General features: G+C 53.1%; 13 protein-coding genes across 13 annotated transcripts; 4 read left to right on the top strand and 9 right to left on the bottom strand.

Annotated features, from left to right (window-relative positions):
* Positions 1-345: 345 nt before the first annotated feature.
* M409DRAFT_29998 (uncharacterized protein) lies at positions 346-951 on the top strand (the record flags this gene model as incomplete). Its single annotated transcript, XM_033809709.1, has 1 exon — positions 346-951. One exon carries the CDS (start codon positions 346-348, stop codon positions 949-951), a length of 606 nt encoding a protein of 201 aa, XP_033660412.1.
* Positions 952-2,099: 1,148 nt separating this feature from the next.
* M409DRAFT_29997 (uncharacterized protein) lies at positions 2,100-3,323 on the top strand (the record flags this gene model as incomplete). Its single annotated transcript, XM_033809708.1, has 7 exons — positions 2,100-2,190; positions 2,242-2,372; positions 2,429-2,518; positions 2,573-2,628; positions 2,679-2,862; positions 2,947-3,193; positions 3,250-3,323. The coding sequence occupies 7 exons, from the start codon at positions 2,100-2,102 to the stop codon at positions 3,321-3,323; spliced, it is 873 nt and encodes a 290-aa protein (XP_033660411.1).
* Positions 3,324-3,412: 89 nt separating this feature from the next.
* M409DRAFT_60736 (uncharacterized protein) lies at positions 3,413-5,037 on the bottom strand (the record flags this gene model as incomplete). Its single annotated transcript, XM_033814559.1, has 2 exons — positions 3,413-4,876; positions 4,933-5,037. The coding sequence occupies 2 exons, from the start codon at positions 5,035-5,037 to the stop codon at positions 3,413-3,415; spliced, it is 1,569 nt and encodes a 522-aa protein (XP_033660410.1).
* A 606-nt stretch (positions 5,038-5,643) lies between these two features.
* M409DRAFT_29995 (uncharacterized protein) lies at positions 5,644-6,092 on the bottom strand (the record flags this gene model as incomplete). The annotated part of the gene is made up of 2 exons (XM_033809707.1): positions 5,644-5,902; positions 5,956-6,092. 2 exons carry the CDS (start codon positions 6,090-6,092, stop codon positions 5,644-5,646), a joined length of 396 nt encoding a protein of 131 aa, XP_033660409.1.
* A 2,127-nt stretch (positions 6,093-8,219) lies between these two features.
* M409DRAFT_29993 (uncharacterized protein) lies at positions 8,220-8,642 on the bottom strand (the record flags this gene model as incomplete). Its single annotated transcript, XM_033809706.1, has 1 exon — positions 8,220-8,642. The coding sequence occupies one exon, from the start codon at positions 8,640-8,642 to the stop codon at positions 8,220-8,222; it is 423 nt and encodes a 140-aa protein (XP_033660408.1).
* Positions 8,643-9,523: 881 nt separating this feature from the next.
* M409DRAFT_70967 (uncharacterized protein) lies at positions 9,524-10,967 on the bottom strand (the record flags this gene model as incomplete). The annotated part of the gene is made up of 3 exons (XM_033818988.1): positions 9,524-10,546; positions 10,659-10,727; positions 10,788-10,967. The coding sequence occupies 3 exons, from the start codon at positions 10,965-10,967 to the stop codon at positions 9,524-9,526; spliced, it is 1,272 nt and encodes a 423-aa protein (XP_033660407.1).
* Positions 10,968-11,649: 682 nt separating this feature from the next.
* On the bottom strand, positions 11,650-13,622 carry M409DRAFT_29991 (uncharacterized protein; the record flags this gene model as incomplete). The annotated part of the gene is made up of 2 exons (XM_033809705.1): positions 11,650-12,026; positions 12,077-13,622. 2 exons carry the CDS (start codon positions 13,620-13,622, stop codon positions 11,650-11,652), a joined length of 1,923 nt encoding a protein of 640 aa, XP_033660406.1.
* A 398-nt stretch (positions 13,623-14,020) lies between these two features.
* On the bottom strand, positions 14,021-15,394 carry M409DRAFT_70965 (uncharacterized protein; the record flags this gene model as incomplete). The annotated part of the gene is made up of 5 exons (XM_033818987.1): positions 14,021-14,199; positions 14,254-14,398; positions 14,467-14,777; positions 14,834-15,168; positions 15,216-15,394. The coding sequence occupies 5 exons, from the start codon at positions 15,392-15,394 to the stop codon at positions 14,021-14,023; spliced, it is 1,149 nt and encodes a 382-aa protein (XP_033660405.1).
* A 1,317-nt stretch (positions 15,395-16,711) lies between these two features.
* On the top strand, positions 16,712-17,704 carry M409DRAFT_70964 (uncharacterized protein; the record flags this gene model as incomplete). Its single annotated transcript, XM_033818986.1, has 4 exons — positions 16,712-16,890; positions 16,950-16,967; positions 17,029-17,565; positions 17,617-17,704. 4 exons carry the CDS (start codon positions 16,712-16,714, stop codon positions 17,702-17,704), a joined length of 822 nt encoding a protein of 273 aa, XP_033660404.1.
* Positions 17,705-18,158: 454 nt separating this feature from the next.
* M409DRAFT_70963 (uncharacterized protein) lies at positions 18,159-18,785 on the bottom strand (the record flags this gene model as incomplete). Its single annotated transcript, XM_033818985.1, has 3 exons — positions 18,159-18,441; positions 18,494-18,563; positions 18,626-18,785. The coding sequence occupies 3 exons, from the start codon at positions 18,783-18,785 to the stop codon at positions 18,159-18,161; spliced, it is 513 nt and encodes a 170-aa protein (XP_033660403.1).
* A 2,066-nt stretch (positions 18,786-20,851) lies between these two features.
* Positions 20,852-22,384, bottom strand: M409DRAFT_60729 (uncharacterized protein; the record flags this gene model as incomplete). Its single annotated transcript, XM_033814558.1, has 4 exons — positions 20,852-21,476; positions 21,531-21,640; positions 22,133-22,221; positions 22,264-22,384. The coding sequence occupies 4 exons, from the start codon at positions 22,382-22,384 to the stop codon at positions 20,852-20,854; spliced, it is 945 nt and encodes a 314-aa protein (XP_033660402.1).
* Positions 22,385-23,063: 679 nt separating this feature from the next.
* On the top strand, positions 23,064-24,416 carry M409DRAFT_70962 (uncharacterized protein; the record flags this gene model as incomplete). The annotated part of the gene is made up of 1 exon (XM_033818984.1): positions 23,064-24,416. One exon carries the CDS (start codon positions 23,064-23,066, stop codon positions 24,414-24,416), a length of 1,353 nt encoding a protein of 450 aa, XP_033660401.1.
* A 46-nt stretch (positions 24,417-24,462) lies between these two features.
* Positions 24,463-26,243, bottom strand: M409DRAFT_70961 (uncharacterized protein; the record flags this gene model as incomplete). The annotated part of the gene is made up of 3 exons (XM_033818983.1): positions 24,463-24,898; positions 25,009-26,015; positions 26,073-26,243. The coding sequence occupies 3 exons, from the start codon at positions 26,241-26,243 to the stop codon at positions 24,463-24,465; spliced, it is 1,614 nt and encodes a 537-aa protein (XP_033660400.1).
* Positions 26,244-26,699: the final 456 nt, after the last annotated feature.

Below are 26,699 nucleotides of genomic sequence, written 5' to 3'. Positions count from 1 at the left end.
TTTTGGATACTCAAATTGGATGGACGCGTTTCGAACAAGCGATGAGCTCTGTTCTCTCTTACCGGACGTTTCAGTCCAATTCCGATGGATATGGAGTTATGCATGGACGTGCCGATGGTTCCACACGCAGAGCATCTCTTGTGGTGTTCGGCTCGACAGCAACACTCCGTGGCCGTCCTTCTCATGTGTTGCTCCAGAATCATTCTTGGTAAGAATTGGAAGAGCCTTTCCATCGTCCGATTCCTTCAACCATGACCGAAAAGCTGACAAATCTGTCGCAAGATACGATGGTTCTGTAAGCCTTACCACGCCGGGCTGCGTGAACGACATTTCCGATCACGGACCATGAGCGACAAAATTATAACATCGCCCCGATTCCGTTGGAGAGACCGTCTTGCCCAGCCCGACGAGAAGTCCTTTGCCGGCAAGTCCGCAACATCTGACCATGGAGTTGCTCCTCTCAACTATCATTCTCCTGCTCCTCCCAGCAGCTTTCGGCTTTTCGCCCAGACCAGACCCTCCTTGCTCCTGGGAAAATCTTCCTCAAGTCTTCGCACTATCTCCGTCAACAACACAATCCTCAACTTCGCCGAAGCCGTCTACGCTGCGACACCATCGAACAAGCAGACTTTACCTCCGCTTGCATCTCTCCTCGCCGAATACGAAGCCAACATCACTCGTGCAAGTGAGGAGTATGGACCCCAGGATACCATCGCCGAAGAAGTTGCGTTCGAATCGTCAAGGCTGAGGCGTAATGTTGATGTTACGCTGTTTGATCGTGTCGCTGCTTCTGGGATGATCGGCCACCTCAACACCTCCGTCTTGCCAGCGGCTGCTGAGACTGTTGTCTTCCGTCCTGACTTTTGGGAGTGGGCGGTGGCGGCTAGTCGATGTGGTGCAATCACCGTGAGTGGCTTCCTCAGCTTGTCCCTCAATCTTCATGGTCGCTGACTGTTATACATGTAGGTTTTAAGCAACAACTTCTCCACCCAATGGCTACGCCTAGTTCTCCGCACAACATACGCCAACTTCCTTTCTCAGCAGGGAAAGAATCATACCAACCACCCTGTTGACCTCGCCGAAAAAAATCGAAATCTACTGCCCCGAGATCCTCACCACCCAACTCATCATCCCAAGCCCAGCAGACCATCCCACTCCTCTCCACGACGGCGGTGATAAAATCGTATTACTTCGCAAGCTGGTACGAGGAGACGTAGCGAGATCATTGTACTTGGGCGACAGCGTTGATGATTTACCGCCGCTGGTTGGAGCCGGTCATGGAGTCTTGATGGGGAATGATAGTAGTTTGCAGGCCATGTTGAAGAAGCAGGGAGCTGAATTGCAGACTTTGGTAAATGAGGGATCGCTGCAGAGTAGAGGACGGGATTTGATTTTGACGGCGCTGGATTGGAATGTTTTGGCGGGCATTTGGGAGGAGGAGAAGTGACCAGGAGACGAGAAACGGATGGCTTGATTTGCAGGTGGCTTTTTGGTCGCAGAAGATAGCTGAATCGACGACAGGTCTGACGACTACTACTGCTTAAATCCGGAGGGTTGTCCGGTCTTCGAATGCACGATTTGCGAGCACGCACGCACGCACGCACGCACGCATGTCGGACAAGTCATGAGTGTTTTCCAGCATCTCTGGTCGAGACAAAAGAGAGATCTATCATCGTTGCCAGAAAAGAAGCGTTGCCAATTACGGCAACTCCAGCAATTCATCAATAGCGAAAAACGGAGCTTTCAATTGAATAAAGCCCCATCGATCAAATCGAACGATCATCCCCATGGGCATCTCCACATCAGTCCCCACAAAATGCACAGATCTCCAAACGCGCCATCACGGGCTAAACGGCGATTGAAGTTCGCGCTATCGTAGAACGGCAATCTGGAACAACAAATCAGAGCTGGAGAATTGCACTTTCGGCTCCATATCAACGTTTTGCGTGAGGTCATGACGGATTTGGCGCAAAAGAAAGCATTTGGAAGGTCTCCAGTCTTCTTGTGTTTTGGAAGTTGTACTTGGAGGTCGTGTGGCACTTCTTGTTGTTACTTGTACTGCATCGCATCGCATTTTATCGTTTGGAGAATTTGTCAAGATGGCTGGCCAAGGCAATTCGACGGCTCTTGAGAAGGACGATAGTAGTCCAGATAACATCGAGCAGAAACCTCACTATCGACATGGCGATTGTATGATTCCCTTTCCCATGCAACGTGGTCAAACTGACCACGAACAACCAGATGGCGGCAACCCCCTCGCCCACATCCACTCCTACACCGACTCGGACTCTGCATCCACGAGGCTGTCCGCCTTTGGGGGTGCTTTCCAGCCGGGTCTTTACAAGCCGCCTAAGCGCAAGTTCGCAAACCCTGTATGCTACTCCAGTCGAAAGGATATGTTTGGGGTGAGACACTGAGATTGGCGTAGGTTCCTTTGGGGCTCTCGGGTTTTGCGTTGACGACGTTTGTACTTTCGATGGTGAATCTTGGGACGAGGGGGTTAGCGACGCCGAATTTGGTGAGATGTTTTTCGTTACTAGAGTTGAGGAGTGATGGCTGATAGATTGTGCAGGTTGTAGGACCGGCGTATGCGTACGGCGGGCTTGTTCAGCTTCTTGCTGGCATGTGGTGCGTCGTTGTTCATCTCCACGCAACCACCTTTGACTGATTGATGGCAGGGAGATCGCAATAGGCAATACCTTTGGTGGTACGGCTCTCTCTTCATACGGCGGCTTCTGGATCTCGATAGGTATCATCTTGACACCGGGCGGCTTTGCGATCGAAGACTCGTACATGAACTCTGGGGACTTTTATGCGGCTTTCGGGCTGTATTTAATTGGTTGGTTCATCTTCACGTTCTTGGTAAGCACTCGTCACATTCGCGCACACCATGCCTTCCCAGCAGAGGTGTTCATAGACCGTAAAGATGTTGATTGAATTCTGCAGCTCTGGATGCTAACCCTCAAATCCACCGTCATGTTCAACCTCCTCCTCCTCACCGTCTGGATCACCTTCCTGCTTCTCGGCATCTCATACATGGACGCTCAAAACACAGCCGAAGGCATGCCGAACGAGGCTTTGACGAGGGGCGGAGGGGGTACTGGTATCGTGGCCGCTTTCCTGGCGTGGTACAATATGTACGCGGGTATTGCGGACGATTCGAATAGTTTGTTCATCATTCCTGTGATACACTGTAAGTGGTTGGATGGGAGCCGCAGACGGAACTATTCAGCTGACTTGATGACATAGTCCCGTGGAGCGAAAGGGGAAGGCAGCAGAGGAGAGCTAAGAAGGAGGGCGTGAGTGTTGAGGAACTTGCTTGAGCTTTGAGAAAGGAAGAGGTATTGAATCCAACAACGGAAAGACTTCCAGGAGTCTAATCCAAGATAAAAATGACAACATACATCAATCGTCACAGAAGTTCCTTCCTAATCACCATCATCTTCTCGGGCCACCACTCAGTCTCGACATCCGTCCCCAACTCGAATACTTTGAAAGTCCTCACAGTCCGCTCCAGCTCCCACTCTCCAATACCGCCGATCCACCATACATCATCAAGCAACGTCACAAGGACAAGCCAGTGAGCGAAGATATCCAGTGCGATCTGCGACGCTTCCGGGCAGGCACTTGGATCTACACTGTTGTCGAGCAACTCCTGAACAAGCTCCAGAAAGTCCACGGGCACTCGGTTCAGAAACGACATGATCACTCGTCGAAGCTGTTTCTGCGGGATTGCTGATGTGACTTGAGCAACGTATTTTCGTAGCCAGGGTGACACTGCGGAGAGGCGGCTCTTTTGCGGTGGGTCAGTGAGCATGATCTTGTTGATAGGAGAATCTTCTGAGGCCGCAGTGACTGCGTTGAAGATATCGCAGAGCACTGCGAATGCTTCGGAGCAACAAGCCAAGGTCGAAGTTGCCTCTTCGACGTCTCTGAAATCGTAGAGAACGGACGATGCCGCGTTTAGTCTACTCGCCAGTTGTTGTACGGCTAAGGGCGACGTAGCAGCGATGATGGGTTGTGTCAAGTGCCTCCTCCATACACCAGTGCTACATTCAGGTGATGAAGATTGCTCAAAATGTCCTGCGTTGGTAGAAATATCGTCTGGAGAGTCCAAGGACAGAAGCGAATCGTCGAGCGAGTCAAGACCAGAATCTTCTCCCCAACTGCAGTGCAGTAGGCCCGTGTATGCCAAGTGAGCTGCCCGTATCAAGGAGGTCCATTGGAGTGGTGCAGGCGGGAAGTCGTTCGAAAGCCGATCGTCAGACACAGCAAGACGTATCCGGAGATAGTGGTTGGCGAGTCCATAGAGCACCATGATGGTGGCGTTGGCGAGGACATTGTTGTATTGGCTTGCATCAGAACTCAGATCCTGCATCTGGTGTAATGAAGACTCGTAGCGATGATTCGATAGAATCAGCAAATCTTCAAGCTGTTGGCGCTCTCGCTGAGTTCGACTCGATGCGTTGAGTATCTCGTGGCCTCGGCAAACAGCTGCAAGGGCGAGGACAGAGTCCATCAGAGGTGGACTGCAAAAGGCTAGGTTCGGAATCCCAACCTGCAGAGCAAAGACATCTACATTGTCGACAGGGATGACATGACTGGTATGCGTGAGGTAGCGAGCCAGTAAGTCGAGCTCAGTCGCCGCGAGCGTATCCGCTATGCTCATGCCGTTGCTGGACACGCTCAGGCAAGGAGGAAGGCCAGCTGCCAAGATCGTAGATGCCTTTGGCCAACCTGGTCGTCGCGCAGCTAGTACTGGGCTAACGGAGCATCGATCTCTTGTGGAAGGATCTTGTTGGTCGAGCTGCATGGCGTATCGACAAGTCGTGTTGCGTTTCGAACAACGGGAACATCGCGGGTGGAGCTCGTCACACTAAGACTTGGTGTTAGCCAATCTCGATACTCACTTGAGAGGATTAAAATTATTACCTTCCGTCGTTGCTTCTTACAAGCAAGACACCCATTCCTCGACTTCGTATGCGACTTTCGCGGCCTGAAAGCCGGGGATCCGCAGTCGTTGTCTGAAGTCGCCATTGATGCGTCTGAGTTTGTCTTCAGCTTCTTTTCATCGTCGAGTCCTTTCCATCATATACTGCGTGGAGAATTTGATAATTCGACATTGCGGCTGAGCAGAACGGGTATGCCAAGCCAGGCGGTGTCCGCTGGAGTTCAGCTCTTCGTCGGGAGTCACAGCTGCAGGAGCGTATTCGCTAGCTAGCGCAGCCTGATGGCGTGGTAATTCCAAATTTTGGGGGGACACAGCATTGTAGGCTCGGATTCGCATTCGCACGCTCGTTTAAAGGTCTCGTGGTGTAGTTCTGGTGGTCTTTTCTATTGCTTCTCGCCTTGCGGACGAACGGTCAAATCACCACTGCCGATGCTTTGTCAACAATGCATGCTGGCGACTCAACCCCTTCATCATGACTTTGTTAATTCATCGTTGACAACTCAAGACTGAGGTGGCCGTGTGAGACTGGCAAATGTGCAGGAAACATCGATTATATTGGCGTACTGAAAAAGTCCCTCGGTTTGGGAAACGGTCGTAACTCCTGTTCTATCGCCTTCGCTCATGAGACACCGAACACCGCTCCACATGCTACCGATCGGAGTGTCACCCTCTCCTGACCTTGTCCAACATCTTCACTGTGTTGCCTCATACTCTCCTCGCGGGTAGGGCTGTTGTGCTGCAGGTGGGTAGACTGGCTGTCCTTGCTCATATCCTGGTCGGACAGTCTGGTCGTTGGGAGCCGTCGCATAGGCTGGTGGAGGCTGAGGACCCATCTCAACGTCTTTCGTGTATGTTGGAGGGTTATGGCCAGGAGGTGTGACCCCCAGTGTCCACGCGGTTCCCTTATATGGCGTGGTGCCTGCTTTCTGTCGTTTTCTTGCCGTGATGCATCTTTAGGAAAAGGTCAGCATTTTCTATACAACTGCGTACGGTGGTTGACTGACGCAAAGAGTAGAAAGCCCAGGAGAATAAGAAGTATTCCGCCGAGCACCGTTCCTAGAACCACCCAGCGTTCCCAATCGTCCCAAGCATCGTCTTCGCAGACTTCGTCTCCCGCAACGTCGATGTAGCAGTAAGCCATTTTGATTTCCTTACACAACGAGAAGAACTGGGCAAGTTGAAGAACGATCTCACCAGAGGACCTATGCTTTGTATATATCACAAACGTCATCTGATGGAATCCGCTTCCGGACTATCCATGGCCAGGATAAGAGGCTCTGCTCAGCCACGTAACACCCACGAGGCTGTCGCTGGGATTTGTCACTTGGTGCCGACATACGTCACGCACTTCCTCAGATTCTAATATCGAGGCTATGTTGCGCGAAGTAAACGAGAACCGGATGCGAATTCAGATCAGCTTTATCGTTTGGAGGGCAGTACTGCGCAATGGGGTTCTTATGTAAAGGATGCGAATACGCCGTCATTGGCGGGTTCTGAGCTGCTTTTGGCACTCAGAACGCCCGGCGTTGCTGACGCCGAGACCGCAGGCATGATTGCGTACACAACGTGATCTCGTGAGGATTATTAGGTGTTTGTTGCCTCTACAACCCTCATATGATGTCAAGTTGTCACCCTGCTTCTACGTTAACCTCCTTCAACATTCAAGAAATGACAATCAATTTTCAACCATCGAGCCATTCCCGAGCACATCTACTTGATCAAATACAAACCACGTTCAATAGAGACTCGTCACTATACCCACAGTTCAACCCATTGAAGACAGACAAAATTCTCCAATGGACTCGTCATCGGCCCATCGAAAATTGACACCTCCGCGGATTATGGCAGCGACTCAGCGTTCTCAACCATTCGAGTGGCTTGGAGGAGCACAGTACCTAAATGACGGGATCGACAGGTTGTCCTTGCGAGAAATACATCCGGACTGGATTACGAAGCCAGTATGACACGCAATACCTGTATCCAGGTGATCGCGAGCTTTGACTGGCCTGAAGTACAGACGATAGGTCTTGCCGCCAAACAATCAATTTATCGACCAAACCGTGCGTTAAAGAAGAAGAGCCCAAAAAGGCTCTCAGACCGCATAGAGCCCAGCCATGTTCCTATACCACGCCCTGACCGTTCCACCGTGCTGAATATCATAGATACTCTGGCCCCTAGGTCCAACTCTCTCCAAACTCACAGCATCTCGAAACGAACGTTCATATTCCTCTCGTCCAGCTCGAAAAGTGGCCACATCGAAAGTATGACCCCATCCCGCCGTCTCGTATACGAGTCTCTTGCTCCAGGACATATTATGCTCGGCTTTGAGGATGTCAACATGATCATCGACTACCTGGTCAATGGAGGGTGGTACGAGGCCTGTTGTTGTGAGCGACAGATGGCGAAGTCGTGCGTTCTCCTTGATCTTTGACGGATTGACTAGATGGTCCTCGTAGGCTGTCAGTCGAGACAGAATAATACGGCCGAATTCATCATGCCAGGGAAGCCACTCTAGACTGCGAAACTTCTCGATCCAGGTCTTGAAGTACTTCTCTACTGGTAACCGACGTACACTTTTCCAAGACACGGTATGGCCCCACTCGATCATGCTTTCTGCTTTACGATCAGCTTCCATAATGCCGGTGATACCAACGATCGACTTACCATCTCGCAGATCGTATGCGATACTCGTGCCGCTGTCTTGACCACCTCGCGTGAGCATCATAATTCCCGGCAATAGCTGCTCATCTCCCTCATGGGCAAGTTTAATGCCCTGACTGCTCAGATAAGAGACGGCCCTCGAACATGGAGCGAGCTCGATGCCATTGCCAGCAGCAGACTCGTTTTCGTAGATCTCCTTCGCAAGGTGTGGCATGCGAGAGATGAGATCTATGGCATCTTTTCCGACTCCTGTGCGATGTAGATGGCCGAGAGGAAGATCCTCACTTGGTGGATAGCTGATGTCGTTGCGTTGCAGGTAATCCATCTCGACGAGCGTAGCGAAGAGATCTTCGAGGCCCGCGAGAAACGCTTGGTGGTGCGTGGCTATAGACAACTCGTTCGCTTGAATTCTCATGACGACCTCGAATCGTACCTGTTGCCGAACAAGATCGCAGTGTGTATCGAGGCTGAGGCCTGGAAGGAGGTATTGTGTGGTTCCTAAGCGCTTAGCGAGCATTGGGTGGAGAGTTGGTGCTACTAGGCAGAAATGTGGCACAGCGCTTGATGTTGGGAGCGGCACCGAGACTTGTCACGATGCGGCCGTTCTCTAGAACTCGTTTGTCGCGTCTGCCTTTCCATGCTTCTGGTATTCAGTGCCTGTTCGCGGCGCCTCGTCTATCTTCTTGGCAGCACGAGCTTCTTCACGACGCTTTGCATCGCTATCAACGCCAGCTTGTGGCGTAGAGTGCGCGACAGCGTGGATCTTCTTGTCTTCCAGAAGCCTCCGTCGGTTTTGCTGCTCGAGACGCCGGATCTCAACCCAAAACTCTGGATCTTGCATGTGCGGAGACTCCAGATTGGCGGTGTCGCTTGCGACCTGACCATCCGCTGTTGATATGGACCGTCCTTGAAGGTAAGCGATCAACTCAGCTTCTTCTTCCTCCGTGAGCTCGCCAGTTCCTAGCTTGCTTGTGTGGGGCGATATGTTGACCCAAGTAACGGAGTCAGTCGACGTGAATGTAGAATTCATAGCTGCGAGACTTCTAAGTAGGATCGTGATTGTGAAGAGATGTGATTATCATGAATGAATGATATAAGACTCTCCTTTATGGCAATGCCAAGGCTTGGTCACATATATCCTTAACCACCTAGAACCTCGGCTGCCTTGAAGCTCTGTCACATATGGTTGGTATACTCGGATTAAGCTTCAGCCTCGCGTTGCAAGAACATGGCCTTTGTCGTAGTTTGGTGGCAACTGTCAACGAGTGGTCAAAAAGCAGCCATGGACACCACCCCCGGCTTTTAAGGGCATGGCCGTCATTGTGGCTGCTACAGCTTGTCCTAGGGTTCTTGGTAAGATCTCGATAGACTGTCTCTGGGAGAAGGTACTTCCGATCCAGAAGAACACTCAATTAAGAAGGTCGACTGCACCTCGCTTTAAGCAATATATCTCCTGAGGTAAACGACAAGTCTAGTGGATCTAACGGCGGTAGTTCAAGAACAAGATATATTCGTAACGACTTGAGATTGTCTATTATCTCGTGCGACCAAACGCCAAGTTGATGGCTCGACTAGCAAGGTCCCTGACATACTCCGACTTAATTTGGGCCATTTGGAATGCTCGTTCGAAGGTGGTTTATCATGTGTGCAAGTCTCTATGGATCTAGCCTATACTCTAAGCTTCTGTTTGTGCACATGCGACATTTCTAGCTTTTCTCTCTATTGCTCATGGTCCTCCATTCCCACTTGCCAGTCATCAAAGCATTCGAAGTACGGCCAAGACCCGAGTAGCCTTAGATACCCTGGGGACGAGGGCGCGATGCGTGAGGGAACCGACGAGCTTCAATCCATCCGTCTTCTTTCCACGATCCAAGGCCCAGCCGATCTGGTTGGACATGTTGTCGTGCACATTTACTTCGTGTTCCCATGCAACTTCTTCCCACGACCGCCAAAGCCCCATCGGATCTGGTTGGGCATGTTGACGGGCACATTCAGCTCGTCGCCCCACGCAAAGACCAAGCCTGGGTTCTTTTGGAATCCTCTGCCAACAGTGATGAGATCTAGGTTATCCTTCTCGAGCAGGTCGTTGGCCAACGTTCCAGTCTCGATAGAGCCCACTGAGCCAACAGCAAGCTTATCACCCACGGCTTGCTTAACCTTGATCGCGAATGGAGCTTGGTAGGCGGGCTTGGTGTGAGGGTGTTGTGCTGGGTGGTTGCCGCCAGTCGAAACGTCGAGAAGGTCTACGCCGCGCTCAGCGAGAAGAGGAGCGAGCTTGACGGTATCGTCGCCAGTCCAGGACTCTGGGAAATCCTTGTTCTCCTCCAACCAGTCGGTGGCGCTGATTCGCAGGAAGAGGGGCATGTCTTCGGGGATGATGGAGCGGACGAGCTCCACGACTTCCAGAGTCAGGCGAGTGCGGTTCTCGAAGCTACCACCATACTTGTCCTTTCTCTGGTTGGCGACGGGCGAGAGGAATGAGTGGAGCAGGTATCCGTGAGCGTTGTGGATTTCAATGGCGTCAAATCCGGCCTTCAAGGATCGCCTCACGGCATCTGCGTATGCCTGCTTGAAGTCCTCGATATCCTGCAGCGTCATCTCCTTGACTGGAGCGTGGTGCTCGTTCCAGGGGATAGCACTGGGTCCGTAGACATCGTCAGGCCATCCGTTGAGCTCCTTTCCAGCGACAGCGCCCGAGCTGAGCCAAGGTGCGACAGTAGAAGCTTTGCGGCCGGCATGTGCAAGCTGGATCATGATCTTCTGGTTTTGGCTGTGAGCGAAGTCGACGAGCTTTTTGATGGGCTCGATTTGGCTGTCTTTCCAAATGCCGACATCCTCTGGGGTGATTCTGCCCTGCGGAGTGACGGCGGTCGCTTCGATAGTGGAAATGCCTGGACCTCGCTGGATGATGCCGCCCATGTGGGTGTGGTGCCACTGACATACATGTTAGCATATGCTGATAAATCTGACATGTCGAAGGAAGCGTATCGAGAAGTAAAGGGAGAAGTGATGTGCCAACAAAGGCTGCCGTAAAAGGAATACCCACCATCGTATAATGGCCATCCTCAGCACTATACTGGCAAAGCGGGCTCAGCATAATACGGTTCTGCAGAGTCTAGTGATTCAATATTAGTAAAAGCCTCATTTTAGCACCATATTCTCATTGTCTACTCACAAGACCGCGCAATTTCAATGGCTTGAAGAGCTTAGGGGCTTCGTTGACATCGTCGACCAGCGCCGTGCCCGCCGGCGGGTCTTGTAAAGGAGTGAAGTAGGGGGTGTTGGGCGCAGGGCGGTTGACCAAGCTGTCGTCGCCTGCGTTTGGCTCCTGGACGTTGTGGTGGGAGGTCGACATCTTGTGGGTGTGTCAATGAAGGAGGTTTTGGCTGTGCGTAGGATTACAATTGTTTGAGAGGCGCCCGAGCGGCTTTTATAGGCGACGATGACGGCCTGTGGCGATCAATTGGAGAAGTTGGAGAACTTTGATGGGTTGGACATTTCCAATGGCTTCTCCAATTGATTTTTAATAGCTGTGGTTCTCGGAAGACGTCATTGGGCACGGCAGCTGTACCTCGCAGCAATGGAAGAAGATCATGCCTGCTTATTCAGTCAGCAGCCTCCTCTGCACACGCTCAATCTCTGCAAAGTCATTGCTGAGTACGCGGTGACATGTGTGCAAGGCCAACGCAGCTGCTTCATCAGCCAGCTCACTCTTTTTCTGTATCACTTGTAGAGTCGTCGCCCCGACGTCGTTCGACTCGGAGGCGTACTTCCTGGTGCGCCACCACAAACCCGAGGAGAAGCCGAGCCATTTCCCGAGGAGCTGCGCTCATGGTGTGTAATTCACTCGGGAGTTGCATCCGGACCTGAAGATTCGCCCCAAAGAGAGCGAAGAAGAGGCGACCTCATCTACTCACCCTAACCCCTAGTCATTGGTACCCCTGGAATGAAGAAGCAGCTGCTGTGACACCCGCCCAATGTTGATAAGCAGCTCAGTAATCTGTCGGAGCTAAGGCGTCGAGACCTGCCACAGATATTCAACGAATGTAGATGTCGTCGGCGGTGTCAGTGTGCTGCATTTCCATAAACTCGCCACGCATGATGCCTTGGACGTATGCCTCACCAATCAAGGTGAAATCATGCCCGGTCAAGGGTCGCAGGACAAAAGGTACATTGGCACCGAGCACGACGTAAATGAGATCGCCCTCGACTGTCCCATGTGGCGCGAGCCCGATGTATCCCGTGGTGGTAGAGAAGAGTACTCGCCCGCGAGTAGGCCCTAAAGTGAGAGTCTGACGTGGATTCTCGATGCTTGTACTGAGGCTGAGATCTGTCTCGTCTAGGAGACTCCGTCTGCGTCTGGGCGTAGGGCGTTCAGTAGAGTCCACGCCGTCAGGGTGATAGTACCCCTGATCTAGAGGTTTGTCAGCCAATGTTTTGAAGACCGTGAAACGAACATCTTACCATTGATTTTCAGATCTCGACACATGGCTCGAAAAGCGCGATTTCTGCTCGGGAAACGTGAGGACCGATATTGAGCGATGCCACAAGCTTCCTGCCACCACTCTTCAATAAGAGCAGCTCCTTCAAGGTTAGGATCATATCTCAAATGAACGCTGCCAGCTCTGCGGACAGTATCGACCAGGCGGCCGCACAGTTGCAACCCCGTCTCAAAGTCCCAGTCGATCTCGAAAGTATCGCCACCAGCGCAATATCCACGGTCGAAGACCAGAGGCTTTGCAGTCAGATCCGCAGTCCAGTCGGGTGTCCAAGATGGTACGTGTCTTTCCTGGTTTGGTGTCCCTGCGCAGGAAAGCAACACAAGAGCTTTCCGTACTGCAGCTTCTGCGGCCGAGATCTTTGCACCTCTAGCTGAGCCAGGTACCAAGCTGGTAACATCGCCAATGATGTGCAGAGCGAACTCATTGAAGAGCTGTTCAGGCGAAGCGTCGTAATTGGGATTGATGTTGTGTTCGGCTAAGCCCAGCAGCGCATATATCTTGTCAAGAGGGTCTGTGGCTCCCAGATCTCTGGACATCAGCAGCAACTCCAGCAGATCGAGGTCGTCCTGGCCATGAATATACTCGTCATTGTCATTGGACTCAGGCTCTTCGAACAGAGCTGTACTCCCCTCCATTTCTGCGATTGCTCCGTTTGTGCGTCGCATCATTGCCCTCTGATGTCGCTTGCGAATGCGGTTGATGCGAGAGAAGGGCAGCCGCCAAGCACTCATGGTGAGATCCAACTGCCAGTCTCTCGGAGCCGGGCCTTCAAGAAGGCTGACAACGTCCTCCAGCTCATCCCAGGTAATAGAACACCTTGCCACGTCGTCGCCAAGAGTGAGCTCAACGTTCGCATTCAGTACGACTTCTTGCACAACCCACGTCCGATAGAACCACGGCCTCAGCAGCACTCCTTCCAGAGCCTTCCACTTTGTGTTGCCCACTTCAGGCATTCCGTATCGTCGCAGTTGTGTTCGGTCAAGGGTGGTCAGTCCTTGGCCACGGCATACTCGTAGTAGCTGATCTGCCAGTTGCATTCCCTTTCGGCTATCATCATAATGCCCACCTAGCCAGACCAGCACCTTCCTCGCCCCACTGAAGATGTCTCCCATCATCTTCACCTGCTTGTTCCGCTCCAGGGTCCATTTCTGACAGATGGAGATTTGGTCGATCCATAGGATGACATCGTGAATGGGATCTCGGAAATATCGGAGCGCTTCTCGCAGCGCTTCTGTGACGTGGAAGCGGCGTCCATTGCAGGTGATGGACTTGGACTGGAGACCTTCGCCCCAGGTGTAAGACAAAGCATCGTATTCTTGATGGGTTCGTTGTCCTAGCAGGGGAACAAAGCTGTCGATAAGGTCGATTGCTATGCCAGTATGGCCTGTCCCTGGCTTGATTTTGACCAGGCGAATGCTGTTCTCTCCTCTCAAGGGCTTGTATGCGAAGTCTAGCAGTTCGGAACCGGGCGAAGATCCAGGGGGGCTTTTCCAGCGCGTCAAATTCATGGTATCTTGGGATAGGCAGTGACAGAATGTCTGAGCCGTTTCGTGGTGACAAACGAGTTCATGTCGCTGGTGAAGTGAAAGCTGCGTCTCGTAAGACGACTCCTTGAAGCAGACATGGCTGAAGCTGAAGGGATAGTTGTATGCCCGAGAAACGAGGCGCAGTCGTCTCTGGGGGCGACACATCCACACCCAAAACAGCTGGGACGAATCTTCGAAGTCGACAAAAATCGACGGATTTCAATCACCTTACTCGCTTCCGCCGTGCAAAACATTCGACTGGTACAGTATCTTCAGCATGGCCCACATGGAAAGTATGTTATTGCCCATGGAGGTTTCGACAAGGTATTTTTATCTACAGCACTGCGCGAGCGCAGTAGCATTCAGTTCTCAACCCGTGACTAGCCGCTGCTTAACCAACGATCTTCGAGAAGGCTTCGCGCACTTGGTCTGTCTTCCGGTCGCCAGCGTAGCATCGAACGCAGAAAGACCAAGAACTCCTCGTTTTTCCCCTGCGGAAGGGTCTTTAACCGGTGCTCCAATGTTTGGGGCGAAAGGGGTGGATTGCCTTTCCACTTGCCTGTGAGGAAGTCAGAAGATTGTGCAGCTATCTGTGCTCAGGAAGCCGGCTTACCTTCAGCATCGAACACTCGCCAGGCCTGTGCACTTCGACGTTGGAAGTCCAGGGGTGGATGTCCCACCAGACCGACCATTTCACCAATGTGGACGCGGTTGTTATGATGGCCTTCCTCGTCACGACCATCGAAAAGGTGCTCCGCCTGGATCATGTCCCACACCCGAAGAGAGGTCAGCATGGCGACAGATTTAGCTACCAAGGCCGACTTACAACACACGCGACATTCCAGATGTCAACGCTCCGGTTCCAGTCTAATAGAAATAGTATCTCAGGCGCTTTGTAGAGATCGGGTTGTATGTCAGTGTAGGGGAACGACGACCCGATTCGAGCTTCCCCAAGATCGCATAACACGAGCGGACCAAACGAATGCCCTTTTGGATGTCGGAACTTGCGCGAGGCGTAGATAGACCTTTCAGTGTCAATGATCTTCTCAGGGGCGGGATTGGTTCGCTCATTCTCTTCGAACGCAGATAGCACGCTTGGGTCTTCGATCTCTAACATCAAATTGGACAGCTTGATGTCTGCACCCGGAGTGTTAAGTAACATCGCCTCAGGTGAATAGAGTCAGAGTACATACCGCAATGTACCATGTTTGCCTCGGTGTGAAGGAAATCCAAGGCTTGTAGCAAGGATCTTAGCGCTTCCTGGACAAGTCCTTCTGGAAACGGTTTTGGCGCTCCTGCGAACCGCTGAAGGTCGAACAGTGTCGTCTGCAGAGGCTGATATACAAAGCAGAGATGCTCATAGCCGTTGCGTTGTGCTATGGAGAAGTGGTCGAGCAGTCGCCGGACGTGTTGCTGACCCGGATGGGCAGACGTGAGCTTCGACAGATGCTCGTATGCAACTCGTTCCCGGTGAGCCAGCAAGGGGGGCGTCTTGACGTAGACTTTCAAAGCCACGTACTGGTCATTTCTGGAAACATTAGCACCGCGCTGTCGAAGAGAATGTGGCGATGTTACTTGGTGTCTCTGCAAAACCACACGGTGGAGTTGGCCCCGAAGCCCAGCTTGCCGATGACATGATATCGCAAATTAAGGGTCGCCCCAATGTGAACCGGGTAGAACTGGTCTGCCTCGTAACCTGGAAGAGACTCCTCTTCGAAGGGATGGTCAGGGGCTGGGGTTCGTCGAGAAGTCATCGAGCGGTGCAGCGCTCGGTGTTGACGTCGGCTCCACAGACCACAGGACCGCGGAAAGATTCTGTAGGTGGAGGTGTGCAGCGCAGCGCAGCGAGGAGGCCGGAGCCACTGCCTACAGAAGACGTCGGCGGTACATCCCGGCCAAAGGGGCATGGCGGAGGTCGAGGTCGCGATGCGGAAATGTTTGGGGACGCGTGCGACAGGGAGAGATTCAGCGGGATTCTTACCTAATTGATGAGTAAGCTAGGCGCTGGAAATCGGCCCGCACCCTTCATGTCTCGGGTCAAGATTGAAAACCTCTACATGTAAGGTTCGCCGCGGCTCTCACCACTCACCACTCACTCGCCCACCTGGTCCTGGAACAATGCGCCCAGAGGATGTCCAGACGCCGGCTCTCTTCGTCTCCAGTGCAGTTGGGCGCCATGTGTGCCGTCCCCAGACCTGGCAGCGCTTGGTGAGGCAAAGCGTTTCGCTGGCCGCTTATTAGCCTCGAACATGGTGTTGCGACTGTTCGCGCGCGCCAAAACAGTGCGCTGTGCGACATATCTACCTGGTGTGCTGCACTCATGGGATTCGGGACCATGGTAGCACGGATTGTTCGCATCATATACCGACGTCCAGATGTTCAAATCGAGCCAGCAGCGCCTGATCCAGTACGTCGGCAAGACACAGCCGTCACACATTACAAGACCGGGATGGAAAGAGCAGGTGACGAGTTTCTGCGAGCAGTTCGAGAAGAGTGTGAGTATGCCGTTTGAGCTTTGCATGATCGCCCTGACAAGGAGCAGAACAGTACGGTTCAAAACGCGGAGATCAGGTACTTTGGCAATGCAGCTTGCAATGCCCACAGGCTGACCTTTCTCGCAGGGGAGCTGAGCCGCACAAGTCTCGCGACGACCCGGCCGATACGAAGGAGGTCATCTCAATTCGCTTTAGTGACGCTGCCGGCAAAAGGATCGCTTCGGCCCACGTACATGAGGATGGCACCGGGAAAGTGGTACGGTGGTGATATGCGTATGGTATAAGTCGGAGCCAAGGTCTTGTAATAACTTTGGGGTCTTCGCTCGTGGAGTGATACAGGTGTTGTGTGATAGGTATCTTGTCTGATATGCGAGCATATTGCACGGGCTACACTTTCTTCTTTAGTCTGTATCTTACCAAGGTAGGTACGCATTCGTTTCGCAAATAACCCGTGAAAATACAGCGGTTTTCGCGATCGAAAAAGCGTTATGAGTGCTGTTCCGGTCCCGTCGCGTCGGACAGAACTTCTTCCGTCTCGTGCTCAAACACATCCCACAACGACCTCACCACTTCCACATGGCACCCAAGCGCTCACATGCCGAAATGTCAGGCAAGAAGACAGACTCCACCGCAACATCCTCCTCGCCACTCATGCCTATGTTCGAGCATTTCCGTGCCGAGCTGGACGAACATCACGATCGGAGAGAAAGGATCATCAAGGCCTCAAGGGATGTGACTGCTGCTTCGAAGAAGATGTACGGACATTCACAGAAGATGCACAATGGAATGGCGTTTGATGCTAATATCTCGATAGAATCTTCACGCTCCAACGGTAATCCCCCAAATATCTCGCCACTTCACAAGCCCATCCACTCATCAGAACTTCTTCGCAGCACCCGCACCCTTTCCCAACCCGTCCCGGCCCACGTAACCAAATCCAACACCCCCTACCACGAAATCATCAAGACCCAACTCAGCTCTGTCGCCGCCGACCTTCAAGGCCTCAACGCCCACCGCTACGCCCGGCAGATCAGCGGCGGATGCCAGGAGTTCATGGAAGCGGCCCTGTTCTCGCATTACCTCACCACTAGCACTCTGCTGTCTTACGAAGCGGCCGCAGAGCAATTGCAGGCTTTGGGCGTGGGACTTAGCGTGGAGGATTATGTCTTGGGGGTGTTTGATTTCACGGGCGAGGTGATGCGGTTTGCTATTACGGCGATGGCGACAAGCGGGGCTTTACCGGCGGTCGAGAGTGGTAGTAGTGAGGGTGAGATGGAGGTTGAAAGTGAGAGGAGGACGGTACTGGATGATCTGAGGGTCTTGAGGACGGTGTTGGAGGGGATGAATGCGGGTGGGGGGCCTTTTGGGAAGGAGTGTGAGAAGAAGATGGATGTGATGAGGGCGAGTGTGGAAAAAGTTGAGAGGGCTTTGTAAGTACTCTTCTTGCGTTGGAAGGCGATATGCTGACTGTTTTGTTCTAGATACGGCCTGGTCGTGCGAGGCGCCGAGCGTCCCAAGGGATGGATGCCAGATACTGACGCTGCGCGGCCTGTGGAGGTCGAAGGCTGAAAAGTCAAACTTGCCTGTTGATGAAAAAGCGGGCCACTGCATCTGCATTCGATGATACGAGCATTAGGAGCCCGTGCGAGGATGTCTTGGCTAGGACATTCCCCAGGCACAGGTTGTGAGAATGAGAGACGAGGCCCTGAAAGACCCTGGCATGTGAGAAGGGAAAACGAAAAGCAGTAAGATCTTTTCCACGCTGAAGCGACAGTAGATGAATACGAAAAAAGTCTTTCAATTTTGCCTCCCCAACACCACGCCAAGGGAACATGTCAAACGAAAGTCAGCCAATGGAATGGCAGCATTAGGAATGTCTTTCTCGCACAAGCAAGGAAATATGTGGAATCCGTCACCGTGTACCGTATTCCTCCTCTTGGATGGCGTATGTCATATCATGCGTCTGGAAACCAGTCCAGTCATCGTAGATGTAGTCTCTTCACGGAAAGGTAAAGCACGCCGCTCACGCATGGGATCTCGTAGTCGGCGGCGTCTCCCAGTACCGCAGTAACTGCGCCAGCGCAGAGTTCCACTCCTTGACAAACGCAGCAGCCAGTTGATCCACCTGAGCAGGCTGCGGTTGTCGACCACCCCACATCTCCGGTTGCGAGGCCTGCGCGCGGGCATATGTGGGAATCATTCGATCCGTATGGACTTTAGCTAGGACCAGCCAGCAGTAGTTCCAGGAGCGGTTCGAGGCCGGATCTTGATGCACTCGTCGTTTTGCTTCGTCTAGGCATTCGGAGCTGGCATCGAGTTAGGTTGTGATCTCGAAGGTTGGTTTGGAATACTGCAAACCTGAAGGGGTAGTGCCGGGTGAGAGATCTGATTTCGGCGAGGAGGCTGTTTGAGTTGACGTAGTACATCCCTATGACATGTCAGTCTAGCCAATGCGTTCAAGACTAAGGCGTTGGAATATGTCAATCATACAGGCTGAAGTCATGGGTTGCGTCAAATCTGATGATCCTAGGGTTGCGAAGATGCGCTCAATTCGTCGAAGCTCACTCAATGTGTTGACGCGATGTTCGTTTAGAGCTTCGATCAGCGCCAGCTTCTGTGCCTGACGATCACACTCGTTAGCAACAGCCATTGTCGCAGTCTCGTCCGGTTAGGAGCTCCAGTATTAGAACAGGTGTAAATTGTTGTATAAGAAGGTTGCGAGGTTCGAAGGATGCTTTGGAAAAGTTTGGTTCCTGAGGTGAGCAGAGCGGGAAGTTTGACATACTTGAGTGATGTTGGAAGCATCGATCATGGCTTGGCTAGCCGCATTTTGCAATGACGACGGGGACGGAGAAAGATGAAAGGTATAATCACGTACTGTCTCTGGATCGGACTCTTCCTCCTCATCTTCCTCCTCGTCTTCGTCTTCCTCCTGTGAGGCCGTACTCGACGCAGCTGACGCTAAAGGCTGAGCGGTTGTTGTTGTTGTTGTTGCTCGGAAGTGTGGGCGGGGAGCGATCGGGTTGGCCGCCGATGATGCAGACGTCTGTGTTTGCAGCGGAGGGTAGGGTGAGACATAGCCTGTTCGTCACGTGTGAGCCGCGTGCTCTAGGAGGATTACCAGTCGGAAGGATCATTTGGATAGGGTTACGGCCAATGGGGAGTCAGACGTACCTGCGCGGGCATTGGGGTTTGACGCGGCAGAGGAAGAGTGCCGAGAGATGGCCTGTTGTTGCGCCAAGCTGCCACGGCGACTGGGCACCGAGAGGTAGCTCGACTCAGAGCTAGGGGCGGACGATGTTGTGTGGCTGCGGGAGGGAGAGCTCATAGCACTGTTCACGCCGCTGCGAATTGACCCAAACGGGCTTGGCGGGGTGGGAAAGGCGTTGTACGATGATTCCACAGCCAACTGCATGGCATAACGTGAGGCACGTTGGACAACGGAGGCATCATATTCCGGAGCAAAGAGGCCTATATACCACGCTTCAGCTGAAAACTTGGGGGATCTATGGATGTTGGAGAGGGAATGTCTGTAGAATTAGCAATGCACTATTGTCCTTCCTTCCGGGCTAAAAAGGATGGATGTCTACGGACGAGGCCGGTGGAAAAGAGTCGCCAGTGTATGAAGCATCAGAATAGGCTGTTTGTCAGTGACGTTTGCCAGTAGCGAGAGGCAAGCGAGCCACTCGAAGCGTGTCCTGAGATGCGCTATACCAGCGCGAATCTCGAGCCACAAGAGCCTGTACCCGCTGAGTCGACGTAGGGCTGCATATTGGCGTTCAGCTCGATGACGGGAGAGCGACGAGCCGCTCTAGGATGGAGGTCAGGACAGTCTCTCGTCGACGGTTGAGGCGCATGCAGCGCTGGAGAAGATGGACGAAAGTAGGCCGTTGCAGCGAGGCGGAAGGGGGATGTGACGTTCGAATGGCACTGGGCCCGTGAGCCCCCAAGGCCAATGGGGCAGTGGGTGAAGGTTGCTACTGCAATGCGTGTGAAGTGGGAGCAAGAGACGACGGCGCGGCGGGAGACGGTGTAGAGTGAGGTGAGATGCAAAGTCTTGGTGGAGGCGCAGCCGATTGGGAGACGCCCAAAAGAGACTAGCGCATTGGCTAGCGCGTGGCTGGGGTGAGATTCCTCTGTCCTCCTTCACGCGACGACAACACGAGGTCAGACCAACCAACATCGGAACCACCCTAGCCTTCTGTTAGCGTCGCTGTTGGTGAATGTTCACAGCTGTGCGCCGGGAAGCCATCTCTCCGATCGTACAAGGCCAGCGACGTCGATGATGTCGATGCAGGTGCAGACCGTCTGTCATCACGATTACCGCTCCTCTCACACGCCCATCATCACGAGCCTGGTCGACATTGCTCCCTCAGTGCGCGAGCCATGGGCCCATGGCTGTACTTGGAAAACATGCGGCTCAACTATCGGCCTCCGCCGAACAGTCTTGCATTAATGCCGCTCTGTCCGACGAGATGGTGGACGCCAGGGATCACTCATCGTTGCGGTGAAGAGGGCGGTATGGATTGGAAGTTAGAGAGGCACCGCCCATGAGCTGAAGCGCGGCCTGGGCAAGAAGAGCAAGGTGTTCCGGTCAGCAGCAGGACACTCATGTCATCCACGCCTCGACCACGAGCTAGTCTACAGGTAATGTACAGTGGTGACTGTCCCAATCTTCCTCGTCCCCCTCCTCCTTCTACCACGGCGGCGAGACTCTCAGGCGTTAAGGCCAAAGTCTGCAGGTCCGTCATTCGGGTCACCGTTGCACCCATAAGGCATCACACAGAGCTCATACAGAGCAGCATCACGCTTCTCTTCTTCTCCCACCTCTGGACCAACTCCGACAACGCCACCACAGCCCTTGAAGCCACAAATCTCATCCGGGTCCAGGTGCACCAAATCATCCGGGTTGACGGAGACAGTGTCTGAAGGCGACCGCTTCTCGTCTGCCGCCAGTCGGCCAAGGTCAGGGAAGTCTGCAGGTGCGTCATTCGGGTCCCCGTTGCAACCGTATGGCATGACACAGGCTTCAGCAAATTGAGCTTCGCGCTTCTCCTCTTCGACTTGTGGGCCAATGCCGATGATCTCTCCGGGCGAAAGGTGCGGCAACTCGTCGACGTCGATAACCAGTGGCGAACGCTTGTTGGGGGTCTCCAGGTTTCCGTCACAACCTCCAATGGCGTCGCAGAGCGACTGATCGTCTCCGACCGGGCTCAACGCTTCGCGCTTCAATGGGTCTCCGCCGCAACCGATGGAACCAAAGCATGTCACAACGCCCCAGCCGACGTTATTGAACCCCTGTGGTAGTTTCCCGACAGTGCTGTCGTCGCCATTGCGGACACTGTAAGTTGGTTTAAGCTTCACAGTACCGTGTAACATTTTCTGTCCCACTTACCCGAGCGGTGCTGCAATGCCTGGAGCAACGAGGCCGATCAACGCAAGATTGGTGAAATGCACTTTGGGTGCTTCTATCGGTTCTTGTGGAGGTAATGTACGGTTGGCACTCTACGATTGAGGATCAGAGAACGAAGACTTTGCTTTTGTATCTTGTTCGTTGCCATGGGGTTGGTGCGCCATGGCCATCAAGCCGAATTCTCCGAGGCTGCAAAGTGCCTTCGCCCCAGTTTCATCTTGTCTTACTTGGAAGCATCGATGGCTGATAAAGACTTGCCAGTGACGCACTGTTCGCCTTGGCTATCCGGGGTTGGATCATTCTCTGCGCCTGATTGCTAGACAAGCGCCAACAAAGTCATTGCTCTCTTGCGTCTGGGAATCTTCATCGCGCTGGCACGAGTTGCTGAAACGCCAAACAGACACGCCAAACCTCAGCCTTGGACGGCTGATCACGAAGCCATCTCGAAATACTGCCCACGTGCTGACCAGGATGTTGGTGCTTGTGTCACTTTTACCGCTTGGCAAAACTTGGTCCATTTAGTCAACGTTATTCGGCCACTCAGGTTTCAGCATTGCACTACTGCTTATAGGAGATGGCTTTACCTTACCGCGGATTACACTGCCACTGCAACATCCACGCTCTCGCAGCCATGGGCCGGGGTCGATGATATCATGGTCCTTCGACAACTGCGCTACGTCCGGGATACATGGCTGCACTCATTAGCAAGTCATACGAGATACACGGGCTTGGTTCTCTTGGACACTGTTCAATAGTAGTGTCCCGGGTAGACTACGGCGTTCATCCAAGGCCCGGCGATTGTGTTGTTGCTCGAATCCGCTTCGGTGCATTGGCATTGTCGGACTCGCGAATGCGATTGCTTCAATCGATCACATAGCAGGATGCAGTACTTTCGTCAGGTGGGTGAACGACCTGCTTTTTACACTTTTCCAGCCAGCTTCTCGACATGATGATGTTGTCTCGGGGATTTGAATCGTCCTCACAACGGTAAGTAAAGCTGTTTGCCATGCCTTTCATACGACGCCGAGGAGATGATCAATCTTCTTTCGGAAAGATCACATCCCGCACAAACAAGATTCTGGCTGCGCTTTGAGTGCTTTTGGTCCACCGCCTTCACTGATGCGCAGCGAGCGGAAGCAGAGCCAAAGCCATTGGAAAGATCGCCAAACACTCGACGTTCTGGGAAACAGAGCCGACTTTTCCACCTGCCTTCCACGGTAGAGATCGCCAAGCTTTCCGACTACATCTCATAGCTTGCCAATGAGCTGCGAGATGGCGCTCGAAGAACATGTGTTCCGCAGATTTACAGTGCTGCCTTTCGCACCTCGGCTTGTGGAGTGTTGAAGGTTGTTCGAGTAGTATAGATGGGTTGCAACATGCAGGCAGAGCGTACACCTTTCATCAACTACTGGGCGTTTCGATTGATCATTTTCAGCTGAGGTACTGGCAAAAGGGTGTCGTTGCCGACTTTGAACTTCGTGTGAAGTCGTGCTTGCCCTAGAGTCTCGTCTCAAGATGCAGTCATTCCTAGCCATCGGCTCATTGCTGGCGACAGCAGTCTTCACACATGCTGCTCCATCGTCCTTGTTTCCACGAGCAATACTGAAGCCTACCGAAGACCCCTTCTACCAACCACCCACAGATCTTGGGAGTCTACAACCAGGCGAGATCATCCGCTCGCGAACAACCCCCGGACCAATTGGTGCAGCTCAGCAGTACACGTCTATCAACATCCAGACCTCATACCAGCTGCTCTATCGAACGACCGATGCCCTTGGCAACGCTTCAGCTGCTGCTGTAACCATTATCATCCCCCACAACCCCTCCTACGACAAGGTCCTGGCGTATCAGACAGCATATGACTCTTCCGATCCGAACTGCAGCCCTTCGTACACCCTCCAGCAGAAGTCCAATGAGACCACCTACGACCCGCTGTTCATGGCTGCTGCGCTTGAGAAGGGCTGGATTGTGAGCACCTCTGACTACGAAGGTTTGGAAGCCCAGTACGTAGCTGGCCTTGTCGCTGGATACGCCACCCTGGACTCAGTCAGAGCAACTCTCGCCTCAGGCTCCGTAACTGGCGTCTCGTCCAACGCAACCTATGCGCTCTGGGGTTATTCTGGCGGCGCCCTCGCAAGCGAATGGGCCCTCGAACTTCAACCCTCCTACGCCCCTGAGCTCAAATTCGCAGGCGCCGCCCTAGGAGGCCTCACCCCCAACGTCACCACCGTCCTCCAACACGTCAACAAGTCCATCTTCGCCTACCAAGCCTTCGCCGGCATCAACGGCATCGCCAAAGCCTACCCAAACGTCTCAGACTACGTCGCCCAAACCCTCATCCCAGAGAAAGCCGCCGAGTACCACGCCATCAACTTCCAGTGCACGAACGATACCAACGCACAGAACCGTCTCGATTTCCAGGATATCTCGACGTACTTCAAGGGCGGGTTCGCCGCTCTCAACGACCCGATCCCACAGTCCGTCATCACCTATGGCGCTAGCATGGGCTTTCGTGCAACCCCGCAAGCTCCTCTGTACGTCTACAAAGCCATCGGCGACGAGATCAGCCCTGTCGCGGACACCGATGCCCTGGTGAGCAAGTACTGCGCCGCCGGGGCGACGATCCAGTACGCACGCAACGCCGTCGGCGAGCACGTTGCGGAGGCGATTCTGGGGTCTGGCGGGGCGTTTGGGTTCCTGATGGATAGGTTCGAGGGTAAAGCTGTTACGCCGGGTTGTGTGACGGAGAATGTAGCGGTTTCAAGTTTGGACGTCAGTTCGTTTGAGGGCTTTGGAACGGAGTTGTTGGCTGTGTTGGCGGTTTTGCTGCTGCAGCCGCTGGGGCCGAGGTCTTTGCAGGGGATATAGATCTCAGGAGGGTGTATAGATGTATGGAGTTCAATTTTCTTGCCTATCACCTCTTCGAGTCCGTGTTTGATTCCATCCACTCCTCCACCAGCCCTTTGAAGTCTGCAATACCGTACGGTTCGAACCACTCTTTCCACAACGTCTTCTTCCTCTGCGATCGCAACCCGAGATCTTGCATCAACCCATCCAGATACGGGAAGCAATCGAAGACGAACTCCCCGTACCGCTCACCGACACCTCCTGAGGTTTTGGGACGACGCAGGCGTTCGTACTCTGTAAGAAGCATGGTGTCTTCGCGGACTTTATCCAAGTCTAGACGACTGGACTTGAGATGCGAAATCTTGTTGTGGAAGAAGGCCGTGATCCAAAGCGCTTGGATTTGCGTAGCGGGCACGAAGTGCAGTGGATTATCTGCTGCAAAGAAGGCGAGGTTGTGGGATTGGATGAAACGCTTGGTCGGAGGGATCATGTAGCGGTAGAGTCTGCATGGGGTAGCGTCGCGGCCTGTCTGGATTTGATTGTCCAGTCTTCGAGGTGGAATTGCGAGGTATGGCCGTTGCTTTAGATGGAGGTTCGAGCTGCTTGTGATAACGCTTCTTCGTCGCCGGCTTCTTTTGGTAGGGATGTCAAGCCGAGATCCAGGTTCCCCGGTAGGAACTGTATGGGTGAGATCGATCTCCAGCCCGTAGAGCATATTACTGCATCCACATCTTCAAGCAGGCCGTCTGTCAGCTCTACTCCTGTTGGAGAAAGTGACACCACCTCAGCGTGATGAATGACAATCCTTCCTTCGCGGACGAGTTGATGCCAGTCTGTGGGATAGTTCAGCGTGCCAAGTGCAGTACCCATCCAGTACGTGGACGCCCATGGAACGAGCATTTTGGTACGCTCATCGTCTGTTAGTCTTTGGACAAATGCAGACGTAAGGCTGCTCCAGAATGCTTGCGTGATATGCAGCCCGATCGTCCAGCGATGAAGGAAGTCCCGCATCCAAGAAGCATCCGTGGAGAATGGCCATGGGTCGAAGAGAGTGAAGAAGCGTGTTGAAGTCAACACTGGGAATGGTTTCATTCGACCAAACAGTTGCATCAGACGCGGCCACTGAAAACTGGGTCCGCCGCCTGAAGGTCTGAGAACCATATGCGCCACCCCGCCGGCTTGAGCTACCTGATAGCAAGAATCATATGCAGATTTGTTGCCTCCCAGGACAATCACATTTCTCGCGGTAGAAAGTTCATCGCTCTTGGGTTTGAGCTGTTTGGAGTGCATGAGTACGCCTTTGAACCGTTCTTGTCCTCGCAAGGATGGCATGTATGGCTCGCTCGCCAGACCTGTTGCGACCACCAGTTTGCGAGCTATAGTTGTCTCCACGTTCGATGGATCTTTTGATGAGGAAGATATAACTTCCCAAGTGTCATCTTCTCTCAGTCGAGCAGACTGCACTTTCCAGCCCACCCGTAGGAATTGCTCGATGTCGAAGAATTTGACCGCCTCGCAGAGGTATCTGTGAACTCCCATACCAGGAATTGCTTGGAAGGGTTGGCACCCAGCCACTTCTGCAGTCATGGGGAAGTCGCTGAATTGATAAGTACCAAGAGGCTGCATGGGCGTTCAGCTTGGCGCATGACATGTGAGTCTTGCGAATAGCTTGCTTACATTGTTGGTGTGCAGTCCAGGATATACTCTCTCTTCAGCCCAGCAGCCACCCAGAGTCTCTGCTGAGTCCAATATCAAGAGCTTCGCATCTGGGTGCACCTGGTGGTATGTCTTTGCCAGTGTCAGGCCTCGCCAGCCGGCGCCGATGATAAGAAGATCAACCTCCTCCATTCTGATATCCTTGGCAAATTCGGCCTGCGTAAGTCCGCTACCAATTCCACGGACGACAGAATGTTAGGATGGGCAAGACGAAGGGATTCGCAGCTTCGACAGCGCTAGCATTCCAGCCTGAGATAGGGTATTTGTGCGAGGGATTAGCAAAGGTTGACCAAGCTTTATCATCCTTGATCCTTTGACGGATGGCACGCCGATATACAACCCCAACTGGCTTCATTTGGGGTGTACTACGTCGCTGACGACAGTTGTCTCATGGCCATATTCATATCACTCATCGAGACAGAAAACAGGATGGACGAAGCGCCGTCAGACAGGGCTTGCCACAGTCATGAAGACAAAGTCGGATCATGGAGGTCACAATCGCCGACAGTTCTTCAGTAACATATCGGTGGAGGCATTTATGATGGGCGATGCTCTGTTGACAAGGCTGTGGTTGAAAATGTTCGACTC

The sequence above is a fragment of the Zasmidium cellare genome (assembly GCF_010093935.1).
Source record: "Zasmidium cellare ATCC 36951 unplaced genomic scaffold M409scaffold_58, whole genome shotgun sequence".
Classification (NCBI taxonomy): domain Eukaryota; kingdom Fungi; phylum Ascomycota; class Dothideomycetes; order Mycosphaerellales; family Mycosphaerellaceae; genus Zasmidium; species Zasmidium cellare.
This window is presented reverse-complemented; position numbering and strand designations above follow the sequence as displayed.